We start from the raw sequence: 17923 nt of genomic DNA on the forward strand, positions 1-17923 counted from the left end.
TTCTGCGCTCTGCGCTACGAGTGATATCGTTGTGTATCATCCGTTTCTGCATATTTTTATTCTAAATACTCTAAATACTAAAGCTAAAGCGAGAGCAACCAATCATCTTTGGAGGAAAACGGAAGCGGCGGCACGAGATTTCCTGGATTGAGTGGAAACAAGGAGGTGTAATACTGTTCTCGAATCCCGACCATATCGGTGGTTTCTCGAAACGCGTGCAAGGCGTATAAAGTTTTCAAGTACCGGGATAAGTTGGGATAATCGCATATCCGCTTGCGAGTGCAACGAAAGAGATGGTTATAAACCGCATCGAAACGGATTAAGGTGGTGTAGAAGCAGATATCGCAGAGAGTCAGAGAGTCGTCGCCGAGCAAAAACTTCGACCCCTCTAACTTCTGGTCCAAGACGTCCAACGCCTGGAAGAGTTTATCGACGGCATCGTCTAACGTAGCTTGAGATTGCGCAAAACCAGCTTTATACACGCCATTGTTTACGTTTTCGAACAAGTAAGCGCACATTTCATCGATTTCTTTCCTATTCTCTTTTGGATATAGTTTTTCATCGTTCTCTCCGTTTAAACAATCGAAGAGACGAATGATATCGGCCGATTCGTTGCAGACAATCTCAAAAGCTCCACCATTACTGACACTAATTAATAACGGTGCAGTGGCTCGACCTTCGAATCTTGTTCCAGAAACGTACGAGTACACGTCTCTTAACGTTTCAATCATCGGTTGTTGTTCTTGTTGTCGTTGTCGTTCGCCGGTATCGCCGTCGTCGCGAAAGAAGATTCGCTCGACGGCCTCTTTCGGCACCGTCCACAAACCCGTATTCTTGTTCGGTTCCAGATATATTATTTCCACCTGTTCTTCTTCTTCTTCGTTTCTTCTTTGCTTTGAGCTCTTTTTAATCAGCTCGTTCACTATTAACGTTCGATGCGCCCAAGGGCACGTTTTTCCCGCGAAAAGATACAATTTTTTACCTTCGGAATGAAAACCATCATCGTCGAAATCTTTGACGCGAAACTGCGATTCTGGTCTCGAATACTCCCCGGAGACTTTATCCTTCGGAGCGAGTTGACTCATCATTACGTTCCATCCAAGATTCCACGCGGTTTTTGCGACTCGAACGAGTATTCCGGGCGGTAAAGACGATGATGTTTTCGACGAAGCACTTTTACATTCTGTTTTCTTCTTCAACTGTTTTCCTGCTCTTGCTCTCTTTCTTCTCGACAAAGACGACGAAGGAGAGGAGAAAAGATGAACTCCTCGCTTTTGTGCGGTGAACATGACGATGAATGTTATATGTTACAAATAAATACACAAGAGCTGCTTTTACTATGTTGGTATATTTGCGCGTAAAGCAAACTTTATTATGGAGCTTTTTCTTTCTCACGATGTAAGACTTCCATGTGGATCAAGAGACTGTTAATATCAGCCGGCGTGACGCCTCCGACGCGACTGGCTTGGCCAATCGTCGACGGACGCACTTTTTCGAGCTTTTCTCTCGCTTCTAACCTCATCGGGATGTCCTTGTAATCGATTTCCGATGGAATTTCTTTCCCGTGTTTGCTCAAGTCTCGGTCGATTTGTACTTTTTGTCTTTGGATGAAACCGGCGAATTTGACGCGAATTTCCACGCACTCGGCTTCCCATTTTGTCAGAGGTCTCGGAATCTCGTCGATTCCAGCGTCTCGTTTGTATTCGACAAACTTGTCGTACGTGACGCCTGGTCTTCTCAAAAGCTCTTCCAACGTGAACGACTGCTTCCCGCCCGCGCCGAGATTTTTGGATTGTTCCAACGCAGCGGCGACGAGCGGAGAGGACTCTTTCAATCGAAATTTTTTCAATCTCGCCAACTCGTTTTCAATCGTATCCCTTTTATCTTCGAACATTTTGAAGCGCTCGTCGTCGATTAAGTTACACTCTTTTCCTATGGGTGTTAATCGCGCGTCCGCATTATCGCTTCGTAAGGCTAATCTGTATTCCGATCTGGACGTTAACATTCTGTACGGTTCGCGCAAATCTTTCGTCACTAAATCGTCAATCAATGTCCCGAGATAACTGCCTTCTCTTTCCAAAATTAATGGTTTCGTTCCCAACGCTTTCGCCGCTGCATTTGCACCCGCGACTAAACCTTGCCCGGCGGCTTCTTCGTACCCGGTCGTGCCGTTGATTTGTCCAGAGAAGAACAGGTTGGCGATTTTTTTCGTCTGTAAATCTCTCGTGCATTGATGCGCCGGTAAGTAATCGTACTCCACCGCGTATGCCGGACGCATCATCGTTGCGTTCTCTAATCCTGGTAACGTTCTCAATAATTCCAACTGTAATCGCTCCGGTAACCCAGTGGAAAACCCCTGAACGTAAATTTCAGGCGCTTTCCTACCTTCCGGTTCGAGGAAAATTTGGTGCGACTCCTTCTCCGCAAACTTTACAATTTTATCTTCAATGGAAGGACAATACCTCGGTCCTTTCGAGCTTGCCCACCCGCCGTATGTCGGCGTCTCGTGTAAATTTTGGCGAATAATTTCGTGCGTTTTCAGCGTCGTTCTGGTTAGATAACAGGACATTTGCGGAATGACCAAATGATTCCTCGGATCGAAGGAAAAAAACTTGGCGTCCTCGTCGCCTTTTTGTTCCTCGCACTTGGTGTAATCAATCGTCCTCGCGTCCACTCTCGCCGGCGTCCCGGTTTTCAATCGATCAGTTTCAAATCCCAGATTAATCAAGTGCTCGGTCAATCCAACCGAACTGCCTTCCCCGGCTCGTCCGGCGTCGATCGTTTTCCTCCCGACCCAAATCTTACCGTTCATAAACGTTCCAGTCGTCAACACCACCGCTTTCGAGTGAAACTGCATCCCAAAGTGCGTCTCAACGCCAACGCACTCGTCGTTTGAGTTCACCATCAATTCAGTCACCATCCCTTCCCGAATGAACACTCTCTCGTTGCTCTCCACTTCTTCTCGCATGGCGTTGCTGTATTCCCACTTATCCGTCTGCGCTCGAAGCGCCCACACGGCTGGGCCTCGACTGGAATTCAACACTCGCTTTTGCAAGTACGTCTTATCTGCAATCTTCCCCATGCTCCCACCTAACGCGTCTATCTCGTGCACGACTTGCGATTTCGCCGGTCCGCCTATCGCCGGGTTACACGGTTGCCACGCTATTTTATCGAGCGACAACGTCAACAGAAGTGTTCGCGCGCCAACGCGTGCGCTCGCCAGCGCGGCTTCGCACCCGGCGTGCCCGGCGCCAACGACGATGACGTCGTAGTTCTCCGCGTCCGAAGTATCCACGAAACTACTCGAGGATACGGACGAAGAGGGATACGACGCTTTCAAAGTCGTCGTGATGTTGTTGTTGGTTTTGCGCCGTCGGCTCCCATCAGATAAAAAAAGACGACGACGGAAGCCGCCAGAAGAAGAAGAAGAAGAAGAAGAAGATAACGAGGATGAAAGCAGTCGAGTGGTGTGCTGCTGATGCTTTTGAGTCGTCGACGATGATATTGAGGATGACATCATCATCGTCGCGTAAAGATGATGATGCGTTTGATTGTGGCGCTCAATTTCTGAAGGAAGTCAATTCTTCCTCTTTTGCTGAGAACAAACTATCGCACTGCGTTTAATGGTATAGAAGTATTTTTATCTAGTTACAATGTCTTTTGATGTCTTTTTCGTGTGAGTATAAAGTTACTTCTCTTGCGCCTCGATAGTTTTGCTCGTGAACGCGAAATCGATGTCCTTGCCGTTCTTGAACGCGCTCGTGTCGTACCATTTGTGACCGAATTTGGTGCCGTGCTCCATCGGTTCGCCGTTTCTCTTAAACTTTCTCAAGTTGCTGACTTCACCGTTGACCAAACCTAAGTTGACGGCCATTTGGATCGGGTTTAACGTGCCAGTCACGAACGGCAAGAAGATGGCGGAGACGCCGGAGACGCCGATGAACAAACCGCCGATCCATACCTTGATGGCGCCGGAGTTTTCCGCCGAGAACAAGTCGTAAGCGAACGCCGGAGAGGTCACCGCGAGCGTCGCCAAGGAGGTGGACGCAATCAAGGCTTTCTCCTTGACAGATTCCTATTAAATGAGGAGAAATTCATACGTGAGTTGAGTGTGCGTGATTCACAGAGAGAGAATATAGGGAAAGAAAGAGGATTTGAAAAGGTACGCGCTTCGAGGAGTAAAACTCGTTTTACCAACACGCTCGAAACCGCTTTCTCACACAAATCATTCAAGAGGAAAATCAAGGCGAAAAAAGGAGAAGAAAATGATGATCGTACCATGGTTTCCTTAGAGACCCCTAAGGCGTTGACTTGAACCTGTTGCGATGATGATGATGATATCATACATAATAAATGAACAACGGAAAGAAGAGCGATGTAAGGTATTAGTAAAGCGTGACGAGCAAAAGCACGAATACATCTTGATCTACTGGGGAGAAAATTTGCTTTCTTTTCTCTCTCTCTCAGAAGGGAGGAGGACACGACGAGAGCACGACGACGAGCGCGCATATACACACAAAACAAAACAAAACAAAACAAACGCACCGCTGAATGGTGGCATCTTTGAACTCTCTTCGAACTGGTGGTCTTTTGCGTTTTTAATTGGCACGACGAACTGCTGCGCGCGCAGATGGACGACGACTGGACGGCAAACATATTAGTGTGTGTGTGTGTTGTTCGCGTGTTATCTTTCTTTGGAGGAGCGATTACCAAAACAAAACCAAAACAGTCACCCGAGCCAAAAAGAGAGATTTTTCGATGACGCTCGTCTTCGGTGCTCTTGGAACCGCCAAAGAACACTGTTTTTGATACGGGGCAGGCCCACCAAAAGAGAGCCAAAAAGTATAATAAGATTCGTCCAAAAACAAAACAACACAAAAACACATCCATCGCGAGAGACACGATGAAAAGAGTTCTATCGATATCCCAGACGACGCCTTCTTCGAGCGAAAGACAACAGAGAAGAATGAGGAGGACGAGTTCGACGAGAGCGTCCACGAGTTGTTCTTCTTCGGCGTTAAAAAAGACGACGACAAGGATTAAGGGACAACAACAAAATACATTCTTCGCGGCGTCATCATCATCGAGTGGACGACGACCGCCGGAAAAACACGAACGAAAACACACCGTCGAGACGAGAAGAAGAAGAGATGATGCGAAGAAGAAGGTGGTAGTGCGCGCGATGCCACCACCTTCTTCATCAGGACATCCAGCGGAAACTCTTTTGGATGAATCCAGAGGGTTGTACGAGCAAGGCGAACGGATGCAAGGGTACAAAAAGCTCGAACAAGCGATGAAGCTCGACGAGGACGCTTCTCTTCCGGTGCGAAGAGAGATTCGATATCAGGCGATGTGTTGCGTGGCGGCGTTTGGAGACGTGGAAATGGCCAAACAGTATTTACGAGAGATGGAATTGTTGGGTTTACCGTACGATGTGGCGATTAACGATCCGTCGTTGATGAGGATGGAGTCGTCGGCGTTGATGCGAAACCAGTTGAAGAAGTTCGCGTCGGGAAGCGAGAAGAGTTTCGGGACGGTGCAAAGAGAAGTGTACGAGAGAACGAAGAAGACTTTGCCGGGTGGCCCAGGAGGAGACGCGCCGATTGTGAATAAAGGTTTGATGGAGTTGGAGATTGACGATAACACAGACGCGTCGGTAGGTGGGATCGCGAAGAGAGTCGGCGGGGTTGTATTGGCGAGCATCGGCGGCTTCGCGCTCTTGTTCTTCGCGGGGTTGAAATTGATCCAAGAGAGCGGATATTAGTTTAGTTTTTACTATGTTATTCGAATATTATTAATGCAGTTGTTAGTGGTGTTGTTATTACTTCTCGATGATATTGCACAAACGCGCTCAAAGCTATGATTATTACTTCTATTACAAATCGTGACTGACGTTTCAAGAATTTCTGTTGTTGTTCGTTATTTTACACTCATCAACGCGGCGAAGGTTGACGGTTCGACAACGAGGAGATGCGTTCGTCGCCTTCGTCGTCCTCGCTCGCTTCCAAACCTAATGAAGATGCGCTCGCGGGTGGGATATAATCTCGCAAGATGCCATTTCTGGACGGTTGCCTCAACTTTCTCAACGCCTTAGCTTCGATTTGTCGAATACGTTCACGAGTCACCGAGAACACGTTGCCAATCTCTTCCAACGTTTTCACTCTACCGTCGTCTAAGCCGTATCGCAAACGCAACACGTCTCGTTCTCTCGGGTTTAGAGTGTTCAAAACGTTTTCCAAGTCTTCCTTAAGAAGCACTTTGCCGGAAGATTCTTCCGGGTGTTCCGTGATGTTATCAACCAACGTGTCTTCAACCGTTCGCTTATCGTCATCCGCGCCAACCGCTTGCGCCAAGGATACTGGAGCCATGGCAGCTTTCTTTATCTGCGTGATTTTCACTTGAGGCATTTCCATCATCGCCGAAATTTCCTCCAACGTAGCTTCTCGTCCGTTCTGGACGATGAACTTTTGTTCGAGTTTGTTCATTCGCGAAATGATTTCAAACAAGTGCACGGGCAAACGAATCGTTCTCGATTGATCCGAGATGGATCTCGTCACGGCTTGGCGGATCCACCAGTGCGCGTACGTAGAAAACTTATAGCCACGCTCGAAATCAAACTTCTCGGCGCCTCTGATTAAACCAACGCATCCTTCTTGAATTAAATCTTGGAAAGACATGTTGCGATTCGCATATCGCTTGGCGATGGAAACGACCAATCGAAGGTTCGCTTGAATCATATGATTCTTCGCGTTCTTCCCTTCCGTTAATCTCATTTCGAGTTCGAATTCGGTTAAACCTAATTCTCTGGCCCACATGCTCTTGGTGACTTTATCTCCATGCGTTTGCGCGATAGGGTCGTTACCTTCGGCGACTTTGGCGACCAACTCTTTATACGTCGTCTCTAAGTTCATCAAGTCTTGAATTTTCCTCGCCAACTGCACTTCTTCGTTCGCATTCAACAGAGATACCGATCCAATTTCTTTTAAATACACTTTCATGGAATCTACTTGTTGCGCACTGTGCTGGTTTGCTTGAAGAATTCCTCTGGGATTCAAAACGCGAGTTCGTCCTTTTTTGAGCGACGGTTTTGTCTTTCGCTTGGCCAGTCTCGCCTCTTGCATCTTGCCGACAATCTTGTCCGAGGCTCGCACCCTTTCCGAGACTTCATCCAACTCAGCTGCTTTTTGATTTTCATTCTTGATCGCTTTCTTCGTCGAAGACGAGTTCCTCTGCGAACGGACGCCTCTGGCAATGCGCATCGCGCGCTCTGTTCGAACATTCGCCGCAGACTTGATAACTCTTCGCGTCTTTGGTAAAACTATCTCCTCTCCTTTTCCTTTCTTCCCTTTTATCGTTTCCTTTGTAATTTTCTTTTCTAACTCCGCTTCAATCGACGCAATTTCAATGCCGAGAGATCCATTCCCTTCGATGATATCGCTGTCCAAAACTTCCTCGTCGTCATCTAAGTCCAGATCTTCGTCGTCGTCCTCGTCGTCGCCCATGAGAAGTAACTCTTCGTCGTCTCTTTTTTTCTTCATCGCCGCCGCGCTCGCCTCCGCTTTGCTTCTCGTCGTCGTGCTCTTTGGCTTCTTTAATCCACGCATCGTTTCTTTCTCCGAAATAGACTCCTTCTCTAAAGTATTTTCCAGCTGATCCAACTCCCTTTGCGTAGGCAACACGTTCATCGCTTCGCTCGCCGCGTGCAACTCGTTCACTCTCGATAAGAGCGCATCGATGTCTAGGTCAGCCACATCTCCGCCAATATCCAAATCCATGCTCGCGCCGGCGCTCTCACCTCTCGGTATGCTGATCGCCCTCCCTAACACCCTCGTCGATGCTCCTTTGTTTTTAAACGCCGCCGTCGACGAGTGCGATATTTTTTTCGTATTCACTTTTCCACTTCCCGAAGAATTGAACGAATTATCCCGAGAACTGCTTCCAGCCGGCAAACGCGAAGAAGAGGACGATTTCGTCGATTTTGAGGACGTTCGGAAATCGTCCGCTGCGTTGGTCACGCGAAGCGTTCGTGATGGTCTCGCTTGCGGTTTAGCGTTGTATGATGTCGATGCTATTTGATTCGACGCTATTCTCGTCCTCGCGTGAGCGCAGCAGAGGTGCGACGCAGAGGCAGACATCTTAATTTTTAGTGCGCCGCTTAAATTATCACCACTCCTTCTCAAATACGTCAACAAGTACGGTTACGCGCGAGTAGTTTTATTTCTCGCTCAATAAACTCTCTGTCTCCTCTCTCTGTCTCTCTCTCTCTCTTCTGAGATCGATTTCAGAAAAAAGGAACGCTCTGTTCTGTAATTCCTAGAGGAAACGAGAGGGTAAAGCTTCGCGCGTCGTCGTCGTCGTGAACGTCGTCGTGAACGTCGTAAATAATGGAGAGCAGGAGAGCTACGACGCTCAAAATCTCAAAAACTCTTCTACACATGCTCTCTCTCTCTCCTCCATAAAATTTTGGCAATCAAATTTTTTTTCAACCAAAGTGCCCACAAAAAGCTTCCACCTAGAAAATGTCTCGACACGGTACGTAGACATTTGTCTTCCTTCTTGCTTTCATCTCTCTCTCTTCTTTTATTAAAGACAGTTCAGAGATGATGATCTCAGTATTCTCTCTCTAAACTAAACTCGCCTTTTTTTAACGAATCGCGTTTTGTTGTTTCCATTTGTCCGATCGGTGGCGGTGCGTGTGCGTGTGTGCGTCTGTCTCTCTTAATCTCTCCGTCTCGCTTTGGATGTGTTGTTTTAGAGGAGTGGAATGCGTGCTCCAAAGGTCGCACCCGAAATTGATTATTTCTAACGACCTCTCTTCTACCTCTGTATCATCCTTCGCGTACTGATGAAAATAATACTATGAAACTCGCGAGAACAGGCGATATCTCCTCCTCTCCAGACACGGTTGGCGTGTGCGTGTACCAATACCCGATGCCACGTCTTCACAACTGCGAAGAAGTGATGGAAAACGTTGGAAAAATATGCGAGCTCGTCAAAGGTATGAAACAAGGTTTGCCGGGAATGGATATGATTGTCTTTCCGGAATATTCCACGCAAGGCATCATGTACGATAAAGACGAGTGCTTCGCAACCGCGGTGTCAATACCGGGGCCAGAAACGGACGCGTTTTCAAAAGTGTGTAAAGAAACGAAGGTCTGGGGGGTGTTTTCGCTCACCGGGGAACGACACGAAGAGCACCCGAAGAAGCAGCCGTACAACACGTTAGTTCTCATCAACGATGAAGGTGAGATTGTCCAGAAATACAGAAAAATTTTACCGTGGTGCCCAATCGAAGGGTGGTACCCAGGCGATGAGGTCCACGTGTGCGAAGGCCCGAAGGGAATGAAAGTATCCCTGATTATTTGTGACGACGGCAACTATCCAGAAATCTGTGAGTTTTCTTCTTTGGTTTCCACATTTTGGATGACGACTAATATTTTTTTTTCTATTATAGGGAGAGAGTGCGCGATGAAAGGCGCCGAGCTCGTCGTTCGTTGTCAAGGGTACATGTATCCGGCCAAGGAGCAACAAGTGATGGTGGCGAAAACGATGGCGTGGATGAATAACGTCTACGTCGCGGTCGCAAACGCGTCTGGAAGCGACGGCGTGTACACGTACTTCGGGCACTCCGCGATTGTGGGCAACGACGGACGAACGTTAGGCGAATGCGGCACTGAAACAAACGGCGTGAACTACGCGCAGCTCTCCATCTCCGGCATACGCGACGCCCGTAAAAACGATCAATCTCAAAATCACTTATTCAAACTTCTTCACCGAGGGTACACCGGCGTGTACAATTCCGGCGACGGCGATAAAGGCGTCGCCAAGTGCCCGTTTTCGTTTTACGAAACGTGGGTGAACAATCCCGAACTCGCGCAAAAACAAGTCGAAGATATGACGAGAAGTACCATCGGCGTGCACTGCTGCCCGGTGTATAATCTTCCCACGCAAGATAGAGAGACGCACACGCACTCCATGGAGGAAGATCTGGCGTGAAGAAGACATCTTTAGTGGCGTGTGTTACGATGAATTTTATATAAAAAGTGTATTAATCCAAAATCTTCTTCCATTTTTTCGTTTGCGTGTCCCCTCACAAAAACAAAAACAACAATGCCGGTCGTCGCTCGCAAAGTTTCCGATGGGAAGAAGCGCGCGATAATCGTCAAAGAAGTGTTAAAAGAAGGAGAAGAAGAAGAGAAGGAGAACGAGTTTGAGGCGACAAATATTCTTCCTTCTTCTTCCTGCTTTTTTGACGCTTTGCCGGACCATCTCAAAGAGGAAATCTTACTTCGCGTTCCCGGGAAAAGCAACAACGTTGGAAATATCCAACGCGTGTCCAAATCCTTCCACGACGTCGTCAACTCTTCGGAACGATTGTGGAAAACGATGTGCGAAAAAGAAGTCGGAGAAGAAGGCGCGATCGTCTTTCGAGAATTCGGAAGAAGAGAAGAGAGGTGAGACGTTTTGATTTGATGAGAGAAAGTTTTGTACCTTTTTTATTCGCGTTCGTGTTCGTTACTAGAAAAAGCGCGCTTTTTGTATTTACGTTTTGCTTTTTACGCGCGCGCGTGTGTCTGCGCAGGATGCTGACAAAATTCATTCATTATTATTATTATTACTATTGTTAGGAACATATCTACCCGCGAGAGCACGGAAACAGAGCTCGTCTGGAAGAAGAAGTATCGAATGTGGTGTAAAGGAGAAGACGGCATCATGCGCTGGGGCGGAAGAAGCGAGTCGAGCGAGACGACGGTGTCGGATGAACCGAACTGGTTTCCGCACGAAAACGACGGGTCGACGGAAGAAGGAGGAAGAGGAGGAGAGAACGACGAAGACGATGACTACGATAGATTTTCTCCGAGGTATTTACACCGCGCGACGCAATGTGGGAAGGATTTGACGAAAGTAATCCTGTTCGGTGGACAAAGTACTTCTGGATTCCATAACGACGTCTTCTTCTTAGATATGAACGAGAGGAAGAATCCGACGCACGCCTTTGAAAAGTTGCACGTGTCTGGGGAGCCACCGCTTCCTAGATGCAGTGGGTCGATACAAACGTTGAGAGTGTTTGGTAACAAACCTGGATTAGGACGCGAAGTTATCGCGTTATTTGGAGGGTCGCAAGGCTACATAAGTGGATTCCAGGACGATCTTTTGGTCCTAGCTCCATCCGATAAAAAATCAAACGAGGATATATCCATGGCTTTAGAAAGAAAGAGCTCGTTGACGTGGTACGAACCGACAATCATCGAGAAGAATCCGGTGCACGGAAGACCAGCACCACGATGGGGACACGCCACGTTCGCTCGGAATGGAAAATTGCTCGTTTTTGGCGGGTCAAACACGAACGCGTGTTTCAACGATTTCTGGGAGTGCACGTTGGAGAGCACGGACGACGCGTGTCCGTTCGCAATCACGGCGACGTGGAAGTTACTTTGTCCAGAAAACCGTCGAGCTTACGAATCGATACCATGTCCAAGGGCTGGGGCGACTTTGTGCGTCGTCAATGACGTCGCGTACTTATTCGGCGGGTGTCGCGTTTCGACTACGTTTAACGACTTGTGGAAATTCGACTTGAGCGAGACTGGCGATATCCTCTGGCAGCAAGTCACAACGACTGGCTTAGCACCGACACCTCGCGTCGGCCATTCTATGTTGACAATCGGAAACCGACTCATCATTCAAGGCGGCCGAGGGATGCAAGCAAACTCAACAGTTCCTGGTAAGATGAGCACAAGAGGCTTAGCCGCTTTGCAAGGTCTCGTTTTCTACGAATCCGGGTTCTCCGTGCTCGACCTTTCGAAGATGAACTGGTTGCCGAGGCAATACCCGAAAGCCGCGGAGGAGGAGGAAGAAGAAGAGGAGGAGGAAAAGAAGGAATCTCTCACTACGAATACCGAACAAAATAGGGACGACGTCAACGTCCGAGAACACCGAACTGGACACGTGATGATGCTCGCGCCGCAAGGTATCATTCTCGTCGGTGGATTGGGCTACAATGCCCGATTTCAGTCCGACGTCCAAACAGTCAAACTTTTTTAAATCGATCGAAGAGATCGAAGGACGTGTAGATTAATATACTTTTGTAGGAAATCGACTGAGAAAAATGTCGAGCAGGCCTTTAAAAGCAAATAGAATCGCAAGAGAAAGAGATTTAAAAGACAGCCGCAAATAGGATCTATGTAACAAATTTCTAATAACACCACCGCTACTACTACTACTACTTCTATTACTACTGGTACTAAAACTACGCATCGCTAAAACCGGCTGGTCTTTGTAAATTTTTGCTCACCATGCACAACGCTTTGTATCTTAAGCCCATGCCCGGTGTTTCGCCTTCCTCAACTTTATCGTCGCCGACTAACCTCTGACAGCCATCCGCTAAAACTTCCAACTGTTCTTCAGAGCACGTCTCCGCTAATTTTTTAAGTCTCTGTACGATACCAAGTTCTAAGAGAAGCTTCTGTTGCGTCGTTGGACCGAAACATTTCACCTCGCTCGTGTTTTCCTCGTTTCGCTCTTCCACGACGCCTCGTAGCGCGCCAAAATCGACATGTGCCGATAAATCGCACTCGCCTGGACTTTCCAACAGATTTTCTACGAATTTATGATCTTTAATTGCTTCTAAAGTATCTGCCAAAGGTCCTTCGTCGCCGTAATCGATGGCGATAGCCGCGCCGCCTCTCCCGCCGTTCTTCCCCTCGTCGTTGATTCTGTCCATCATTTTTTCCCAATGGACGATACTTTTCGGCGAAACTTCTAATGATACAATAGTTTCGTTGTTCATATCGCTATCACTGCTACTGTTGACATCGGATGATGACGATGATGATGAAGACGATAATGATGACGATGTCTTTCTCAAACGTCTCTTGACGAGTTGAGAAGAGCTCAACGTCGCGCCCGGTGAAAGTACAAACTCTAAGCTGTTGTTCTCCTCGTTCATCGCGACAAGTTTCTCCACCCATCCACGTTCGGTGCGTCGAAACTGGTGCACGGGTAAAGCGTCGAAGAACTCATGCGCGATGATACACGTTGGACCAGAAGGAACGTCGTCTAATGAGTTGTGCCAATACACCTTCGTGCTGTGCGCGGTTATTCCAGAAACGTTCCCTTTCGTCGATAACTTTTCATCTTCTTCCTCGCTATCATCATCATCATCATCATCATCATCAGTGTTTTTGGCGGCAAACGGATTCGGTTTTATCTCTGCCAATAACGGGTTATTCAAGCTTTCAAACGTCTCCAAACTTCCTTGACATTTCAGCGTCTCGAACTGTTTCTTCCTCAACGCCGGCGAGATTTCAATCAAGTGCACTCGTAAAGCCTCGCTAAACTTTTTAAAGTTACTCGTTCCTCTCAATAAATCCATCATCAACGTCCCTCTCCCGGGACCAAACTCAATCAAGTGTAACTCTTCTGGTTTCCCCAACTGTTCCCAAATCGTCGCGCACCAGACGCCCAACAATTCGCCGAATATCTGCGATATCTCCGGCGACGTCGTAAAGTCGCCGCTCTTCCCGAATACTTTATCTTTCGAAGACGTTTTCGTGTAATACCCGTACGTTGGGTTCGTCAGCGCTTCGGACATGAACTCGTGGACGGTGATTGGACCTCCTCGGAATTTAATCAGCGATTCGATGTGCCCGAGTAAACCTTCATTTTTTTTCGTTTCTATATTCTTGTCGTTATTATTCAAACTCCCTTTCGCATTCTGTTGTTGAACGGTTTCGTACAATCCAGTTCGGTCGATGGCAATCTCAATCATCTCGCGGCGCATTTTGCCTTGCATTTCCCTCTGCCTTTCAAATTCTTCCTTCATTTCCGTCTTCTTTGTCGTCGTCTTCGTCGTCTTGGAATCATCATCGCTTTTATCAGAAGAAGAAGAAGAAGAAGAAGAAGAAGAAGAAGCGCTCGAAGAGGAAACCATTCTGTCGATGTTATTCTTCAACATCATCATCATCGTCGTCGTCCTCATTCGCATCGAAGACAAAGAAGACAAAGAAGAAGAAGAAGAAGAAGAAGAAGACAAAGAAGAAGAGAGAAGCCGAGACGTTGACATTCCTCCTCCTCCTCCGAAAAGTCTTTTCCTCCTCGTCGTCGTCGTCGCGAGAACATCGGTAGTGGTATTAAAAAGCGCAAAAAAAGCGCTTTTGCTCCTCCTCCGAACAAAGCTTTTGCTCATGTTTTTTTTTGCAGCAGTTTTTTCTTTCTTTCTTTGTGGTCGGTTTTTTTCTCCTTGGACAGTTGGAAGAAATTACCCTTTTTAACCCTTGGCTGAATGCCTGGAGCTCCTTTTGGGAGGGTTTTTGCTCTTTTTTGCTCGTTTCGTTCTCGCTGTCTCTCTCTGAAGAAAAGAAAAGAGACTGTCGTCTTGCGCCTCATAATTACTTATCTCTCTCTCTCTGTCTTTTCAGAAGAGAGAGATGTTGACGACGACGAGGAGCGCATCATCCGGGGCCGTGGCGTCCACTTCTGCTTCGTCCAGAGGAGTGAACAACCGAACCGCGAGATTTTTATCTTCTTCGTCTTCGAGTGTATTCATGAGAAAAGAATTTTCTCAGCTCCTCGTACTCAAAAGCGGCGGCAGAGCGGAAGAGAATTATCCACTCCCATCTTCGCGGCGTTCGAGGCGAGGACACTTCTCCGTGAAGCCGCGTTCTGCTTCCGCTTCCTCTCAAAGTTTCGAAAACGAAGAGAAAGACACCAACAATAAAGGTGAGATCTTCTTCCCGATCGCCCCGGGACGAAGAAGCGATGGTAAAAGGCACAAAAAGACCGAGATCCACGCGATAAGTGAACCGAGAAAACCGAGCAGCAGCGCGAACGAGGGCAAGACCGGATCTGCGACCTCGAGGGCAAAATCATCGTCTCACAAGGGAGGAAAGAAAAAGCCCTCCTCTTCCTCTTCTTCCAACAAGAGATCGCCTTTATCGAACGGAGGACAGTCGTCACCGAACGGAGGAGGAGGATCTTCTTCTCACTATAAACCGTTCACGCCGACGTCGTCGAAAGTCAGCAACGTGAGGAGAAAAAAATTTGCGCCCTTAATCGCGGGCGTGGCCGATAACGTCCCTCTGGACGAGTTGTTGGAAAAATATCCAAACTTTGCAGATTGTTTAGGACCGAAGAAGTACGATTCTGGACATTTTATTCGATTATACAGCGATTTAGTTCGGTGCGATCGATTGGGAGACGCGATTGATTTGCTGCAACGACTGAGCGACGCCAAGGTTCCGTGCTTGAACGATACGAGAATAAGGAAACACGGGACGGTGGATTTCTTGGTGTCGTGCGAGCGATCGAACAAGTTGAGCAACTCGCCGGTGACGCACGCGTTTACGTTTACGAATTTGGTTTTGGGAGCTGCGAGAGAGGAGTTATCGAACGCAGAAGTTGCGACGATATATAACAAGCTCTTGGCGGTGTGCTCTGCGCACGGAGACTGCGAGGCGGCGGCAAAGGCGTTTGAGCAAATGAAGCAAGATCCAAAAGGGTTAACCATTGACGTCATCACGCACACGAGCTTGATTGTAGCCTACGGGAAGGCTGGGAAAGTCGATTTGGCGTTCGATCAGTTCAATACGATGACGAAAAAAGACAAAATCGAACCGACTATCGTTACGTACGGGGCGTTAATGGACGCGTTGTCTCGAGAGGTTGGAAGGCGTTCGGGCAACGGCGGTTTCAAATCGAACAACAAGAAGGATATTTCGTACGTGAAAGATGCGTTGGATCGCGTGTTTAACTTGCGCTCGGATTTGCAAGCGAGTGGGTTGCATATGGACGTGAGAGTGTTGAATTGCTTGGTCTCCGCGTGCGGACGAGCGGCGGCTTTTGAAGAGTTGAGAACGGACGCGCTCGATCGCGCTTTTGACATTGTCGCCGAATCTCGTCGAAACGGGTTGTTTCCAGACGCTATCACGTACTCTTCGCTGATGAGCGGGTGTGTCAATGCCGGCGAGCCGCAGAGAGCGTTAGCGTTGTACGATGAAATGGAGACGAAGGGCGTCGCGAGAACGGCGTCGGTGTACGCCACCGCCATTCACGCGTGCGCGACGGAGTACGACTACGACAACTCTGCACCAAACTATCGTAAGGCGTTCAAGATTTGGGAAGAGGTGCAACAAAACAAACCGAGAGTGGTGGTGGATCCAGTTTTATACGCGACGATTTTGACCGTCGCGAGTCGAGCCGGGAACGTTGAAATGTGCGCCAATTTAATCAGAGAGATGGAAATGAACGGATCGATGATGTCGCCTGCGGTTGTTTCGAACATGTGCGGATCGTTTGCGCGAGCCGGTGATGCTGGAGCGGTAGATCGCATCTTATCTGACGCTGAAAAGTCCAATGAAATTGTCCCGCGCGCTTGCTACAACGCGTTGATCAATTCGTTTGCGAGAGATGCTGATCTTGAAGGAGCGACGAAAGCTTACGATCGATTGATTGAATCCGGGCAATCGCCGGATGAGATTACATTCGAAGGACTCATTTTAGCCGCCGCGAAGAAAACAGAAACGCTCGCAGAAGCCAAGAAATTGTTACAAGAGGCGTTGGATTTGGGTTTGCGACCGACTTTACCGACGTACAACGCGTTGGTCAGAGGTTTCGGTCGAGCCGGGGACTTGAACAAAACGTACGCCACGGTCAAGGCGATGAAGTACGCCGGGTACACGCCGGACGAGATGACGTGGAGAGAACTCTTATTCTCGTGCGCTCGTCATGGAAACTGCCTGCTCGCGTGGGATGCGTATAAAAGTTCTCGCGCAGCTGGAATTGCGCCATGTGAGGTGACTTTGAATACCATTCTCGGTGCTATTCTCGCGCACATTCGCACGTTGACAGATCCGACCAGATTAGCTTCGGATAAACCCGGTCACGGATTGACGGATACGACTACGAGTGGTGAAATCGCCAGCTCAGTGGCGCAACCGGCTTGGAAGGAATGGGCTGATCGAGCGACGGCAGTGTTCCACGAAGCGACCACGCACGGTGTGAAACCGAGAGTTGAAACGTTTTCTTCCATGCTCGCGTGTTTGCGACCGCCGACAGATCAAGAAGTGCAGTTAGCGTCGAAGTACGGGGGCGAATCGCTCGCAAGATTGGTCACTCACCAATCAAACGTTCACGAAGATGCGGCGACATACTACCCAACCAAGGCGTTGATATTGTTTGAAGAAGCGCAGGCGATTGGTATCGTTCCCCAATTCGAGATGAGCGAAGACTCGGAGTACGACATGCGAAATTTTCCTCCGGCGGCTGCGGAAGTTGCGCTCTTGACGTTGATTCGAAAGATCAAAAGACACGTAGAAGCGCACGGCGAGAAAGATCTGAAGAACAGATTACCAACATTTACACTTCTCGTTCGCGAGAAGCCGGAAATGTTGGTCGACGAAGATGGATACCTCGTTTCGTCTAGCGCGGATGAGTCGCTCGCCGATCGTGGCGCGACGAGACGCTTGGAAAGAACGGGCGAACGTCTCGTCGTGCTTCTGAGAAGATTGCGAATTAACTATGCCGGATCGCTTGAAAGAGGAAAGATTGAGCTCTCTTCCCACATCATGTATCGCTGGATCCACGGTAAATCGTCCGCTCCCCACGCGTTGCCAGGCATGGAGGCCAGATTAGCCGACGACATCACCATGCAGGCGATGCGCATTCGTTCGAGAGATATGATGAGCGGCAGAGGAACTATTGATCATTACGGAAATGACGCGGACGAAGACAGTTCATTCATTCCTGGATACAGAGCCCCGGTGTTTAGAAACCCGAACGCGAATTACGGCCGATCTGATGGCGGATACGGGGCCGGTGGTAGATGGTCTCGAACCGGATGGTCCCAGAGTTCCTACGACGACATTCCTTCGGATCAACATTTGAGCATGGATGACTTGGACGATTTGATCAAGAATAGGACATAAAA

General features: G+C 48.3%; 10 protein-coding genes across 10 annotated transcripts; 5 read left to right on the top strand and 5 right to left on the bottom strand.

The window, feature by feature from the left end:
• Nucleotides 1–83: 83 nt before the first annotated feature.
• Bathy05g01030 (glutathione S-transferase) lies at nucleotides 84–1088 on the bottom strand (the record flags this gene model as incomplete). The annotated part of the gene is made up of 1 exon (XM_007513240.1): nucleotides 84–1088. The coding sequence occupies one exon, from the start codon at nucleotides 1086–1088 to the stop codon at nucleotides 84–86; it is 1005 nt and encodes a 334-aa protein (XP_007513302.1).
• Nucleotides 1089–1372: 284 nt separating this feature from the next.
• On the bottom strand, nucleotides 1373–3523 carry Bathy05g01040 (tRNA uridine 5-carboxymethylaminomethyl modification enzyme GidA; the record flags this gene model as incomplete). Its single annotated transcript, XM_007513012.1, has 1 exon — nucleotides 1373–3523. The coding sequence occupies one exon, from the start codon at nucleotides 3521–3523 to the stop codon at nucleotides 1373–1375; it is 2151 nt and encodes a 716-aa protein (XP_007513074.1).
• A 165-nt stretch (nucleotides 3524–3688) lies between these two features.
• Bathy05g01050 (predicted protein) lies at nucleotides 3689–3874 on the bottom strand (the record flags this gene model as incomplete). The annotated part of the gene is made up of 1 exon (XM_007512837.1): nucleotides 3689–3874. One exon carries the CDS (start codon nucleotides 3872–3874, stop codon nucleotides 3689–3691), a length of 186 nt encoding a protein of 61 aa, XP_007512899.1.
• A 1092-nt stretch (nucleotides 3875–4966) lies between these two features.
• Nucleotides 4967–5764, top strand: Bathy05g01060 (predicted protein; the record flags this gene model as incomplete). Its single annotated transcript, XM_007512798.1, has 1 exon — nucleotides 4967–5764. One exon carries the CDS (start codon nucleotides 4967–4969, stop codon nucleotides 5762–5764), a length of 798 nt encoding a protein of 265 aa, XP_007512860.1.
• A 169-nt stretch (nucleotides 5765–5933) lies between these two features.
• Nucleotides 5934–8135, bottom strand: Bathy05g01070 (RNA polymerase sigma factor RpoD; the record flags this gene model as incomplete). The annotated part of the gene is made up of 1 exon (XM_007513308.1): nucleotides 5934–8135. The coding sequence occupies one exon, from the start codon at nucleotides 8133–8135 to the stop codon at nucleotides 5934–5936; it is 2202 nt and encodes a 733-aa protein (XP_007513370.1).
• A 724-nt stretch (nucleotides 8136–8859) lies between these two features.
• Nucleotides 8860–9996, top strand: Bathy05g01080 (acylamide amidohydrolase; the record flags this gene model as incomplete). The annotated part of the gene is made up of 1 exon (XM_007513172.1): nucleotides 8860–9996. The coding sequence occupies one exon, from the start codon at nucleotides 8860–8862 to the stop codon at nucleotides 9994–9996; it is 1137 nt and encodes a 378-aa protein (XP_007513234.1).
• A 114-nt stretch (nucleotides 9997–10110) lies between these two features.
• Bathy05g01090 (unknown protein) lies at nucleotides 10111–10458 on the top strand (the record flags this gene model as incomplete). The annotated part of the gene is made up of 1 exon (XM_007512939.1): nucleotides 10111–10458. The coding sequence occupies one exon, from the start codon at nucleotides 10111–10113 to the stop codon at nucleotides 10456–10458; it is 348 nt and encodes a 115-aa protein (XP_007513001.1).
• Nucleotides 10459–10686: 228 nt separating this feature from the next.
• Nucleotides 10687–12042, top strand: Bathy05g01100 (predicted protein; the record flags this gene model as incomplete). Its single annotated transcript, XM_007513222.1, has 1 exon — nucleotides 10687–12042. The coding sequence occupies one exon, from the start codon at nucleotides 10687–10689 to the stop codon at nucleotides 12040–12042; it is 1356 nt and encodes a 451-aa protein (XP_007513284.1).
• A 205-nt stretch (nucleotides 12043–12247) lies between these two features.
• On the bottom strand, nucleotides 12248–13822 carry Bathy05g01110 (predicted protein; the record flags this gene model as incomplete). The annotated part of the gene is made up of 1 exon (XM_007512979.1): nucleotides 12248–13822. One exon carries the CDS (start codon nucleotides 13820–13822, stop codon nucleotides 12248–12250), a length of 1575 nt encoding a protein of 524 aa, XP_007513041.1.
• A 604-nt stretch (nucleotides 13823–14426) lies between these two features.
• Bathy05g01120 (predicted protein) lies at nucleotides 14427–17921 on the top strand (the record flags this gene model as incomplete). Its single annotated transcript, XM_007513202.1, has 1 exon — nucleotides 14427–17921. The coding sequence occupies one exon, from the start codon at nucleotides 14427–14429 to the stop codon at nucleotides 17919–17921; it is 3495 nt and encodes a 1164-aa protein (XP_007513264.1).
• Between the last annotated feature and the right edge of the window lie 2 nt (nucleotides 17922–17923).

The sequence above is a fragment of the Bathycoccus prasinos genome (assembly GCF_002220235.1).
Source record: "Bathycoccus prasinos genomic : chromosome_5".
In the NCBI taxonomy this organism is placed as follows: Eukaryota; Viridiplantae; Chlorophyta; class Mamiellophyceae; order Mamiellales; family Bathycoccaceae; genus Bathycoccus; species Bathycoccus prasinos.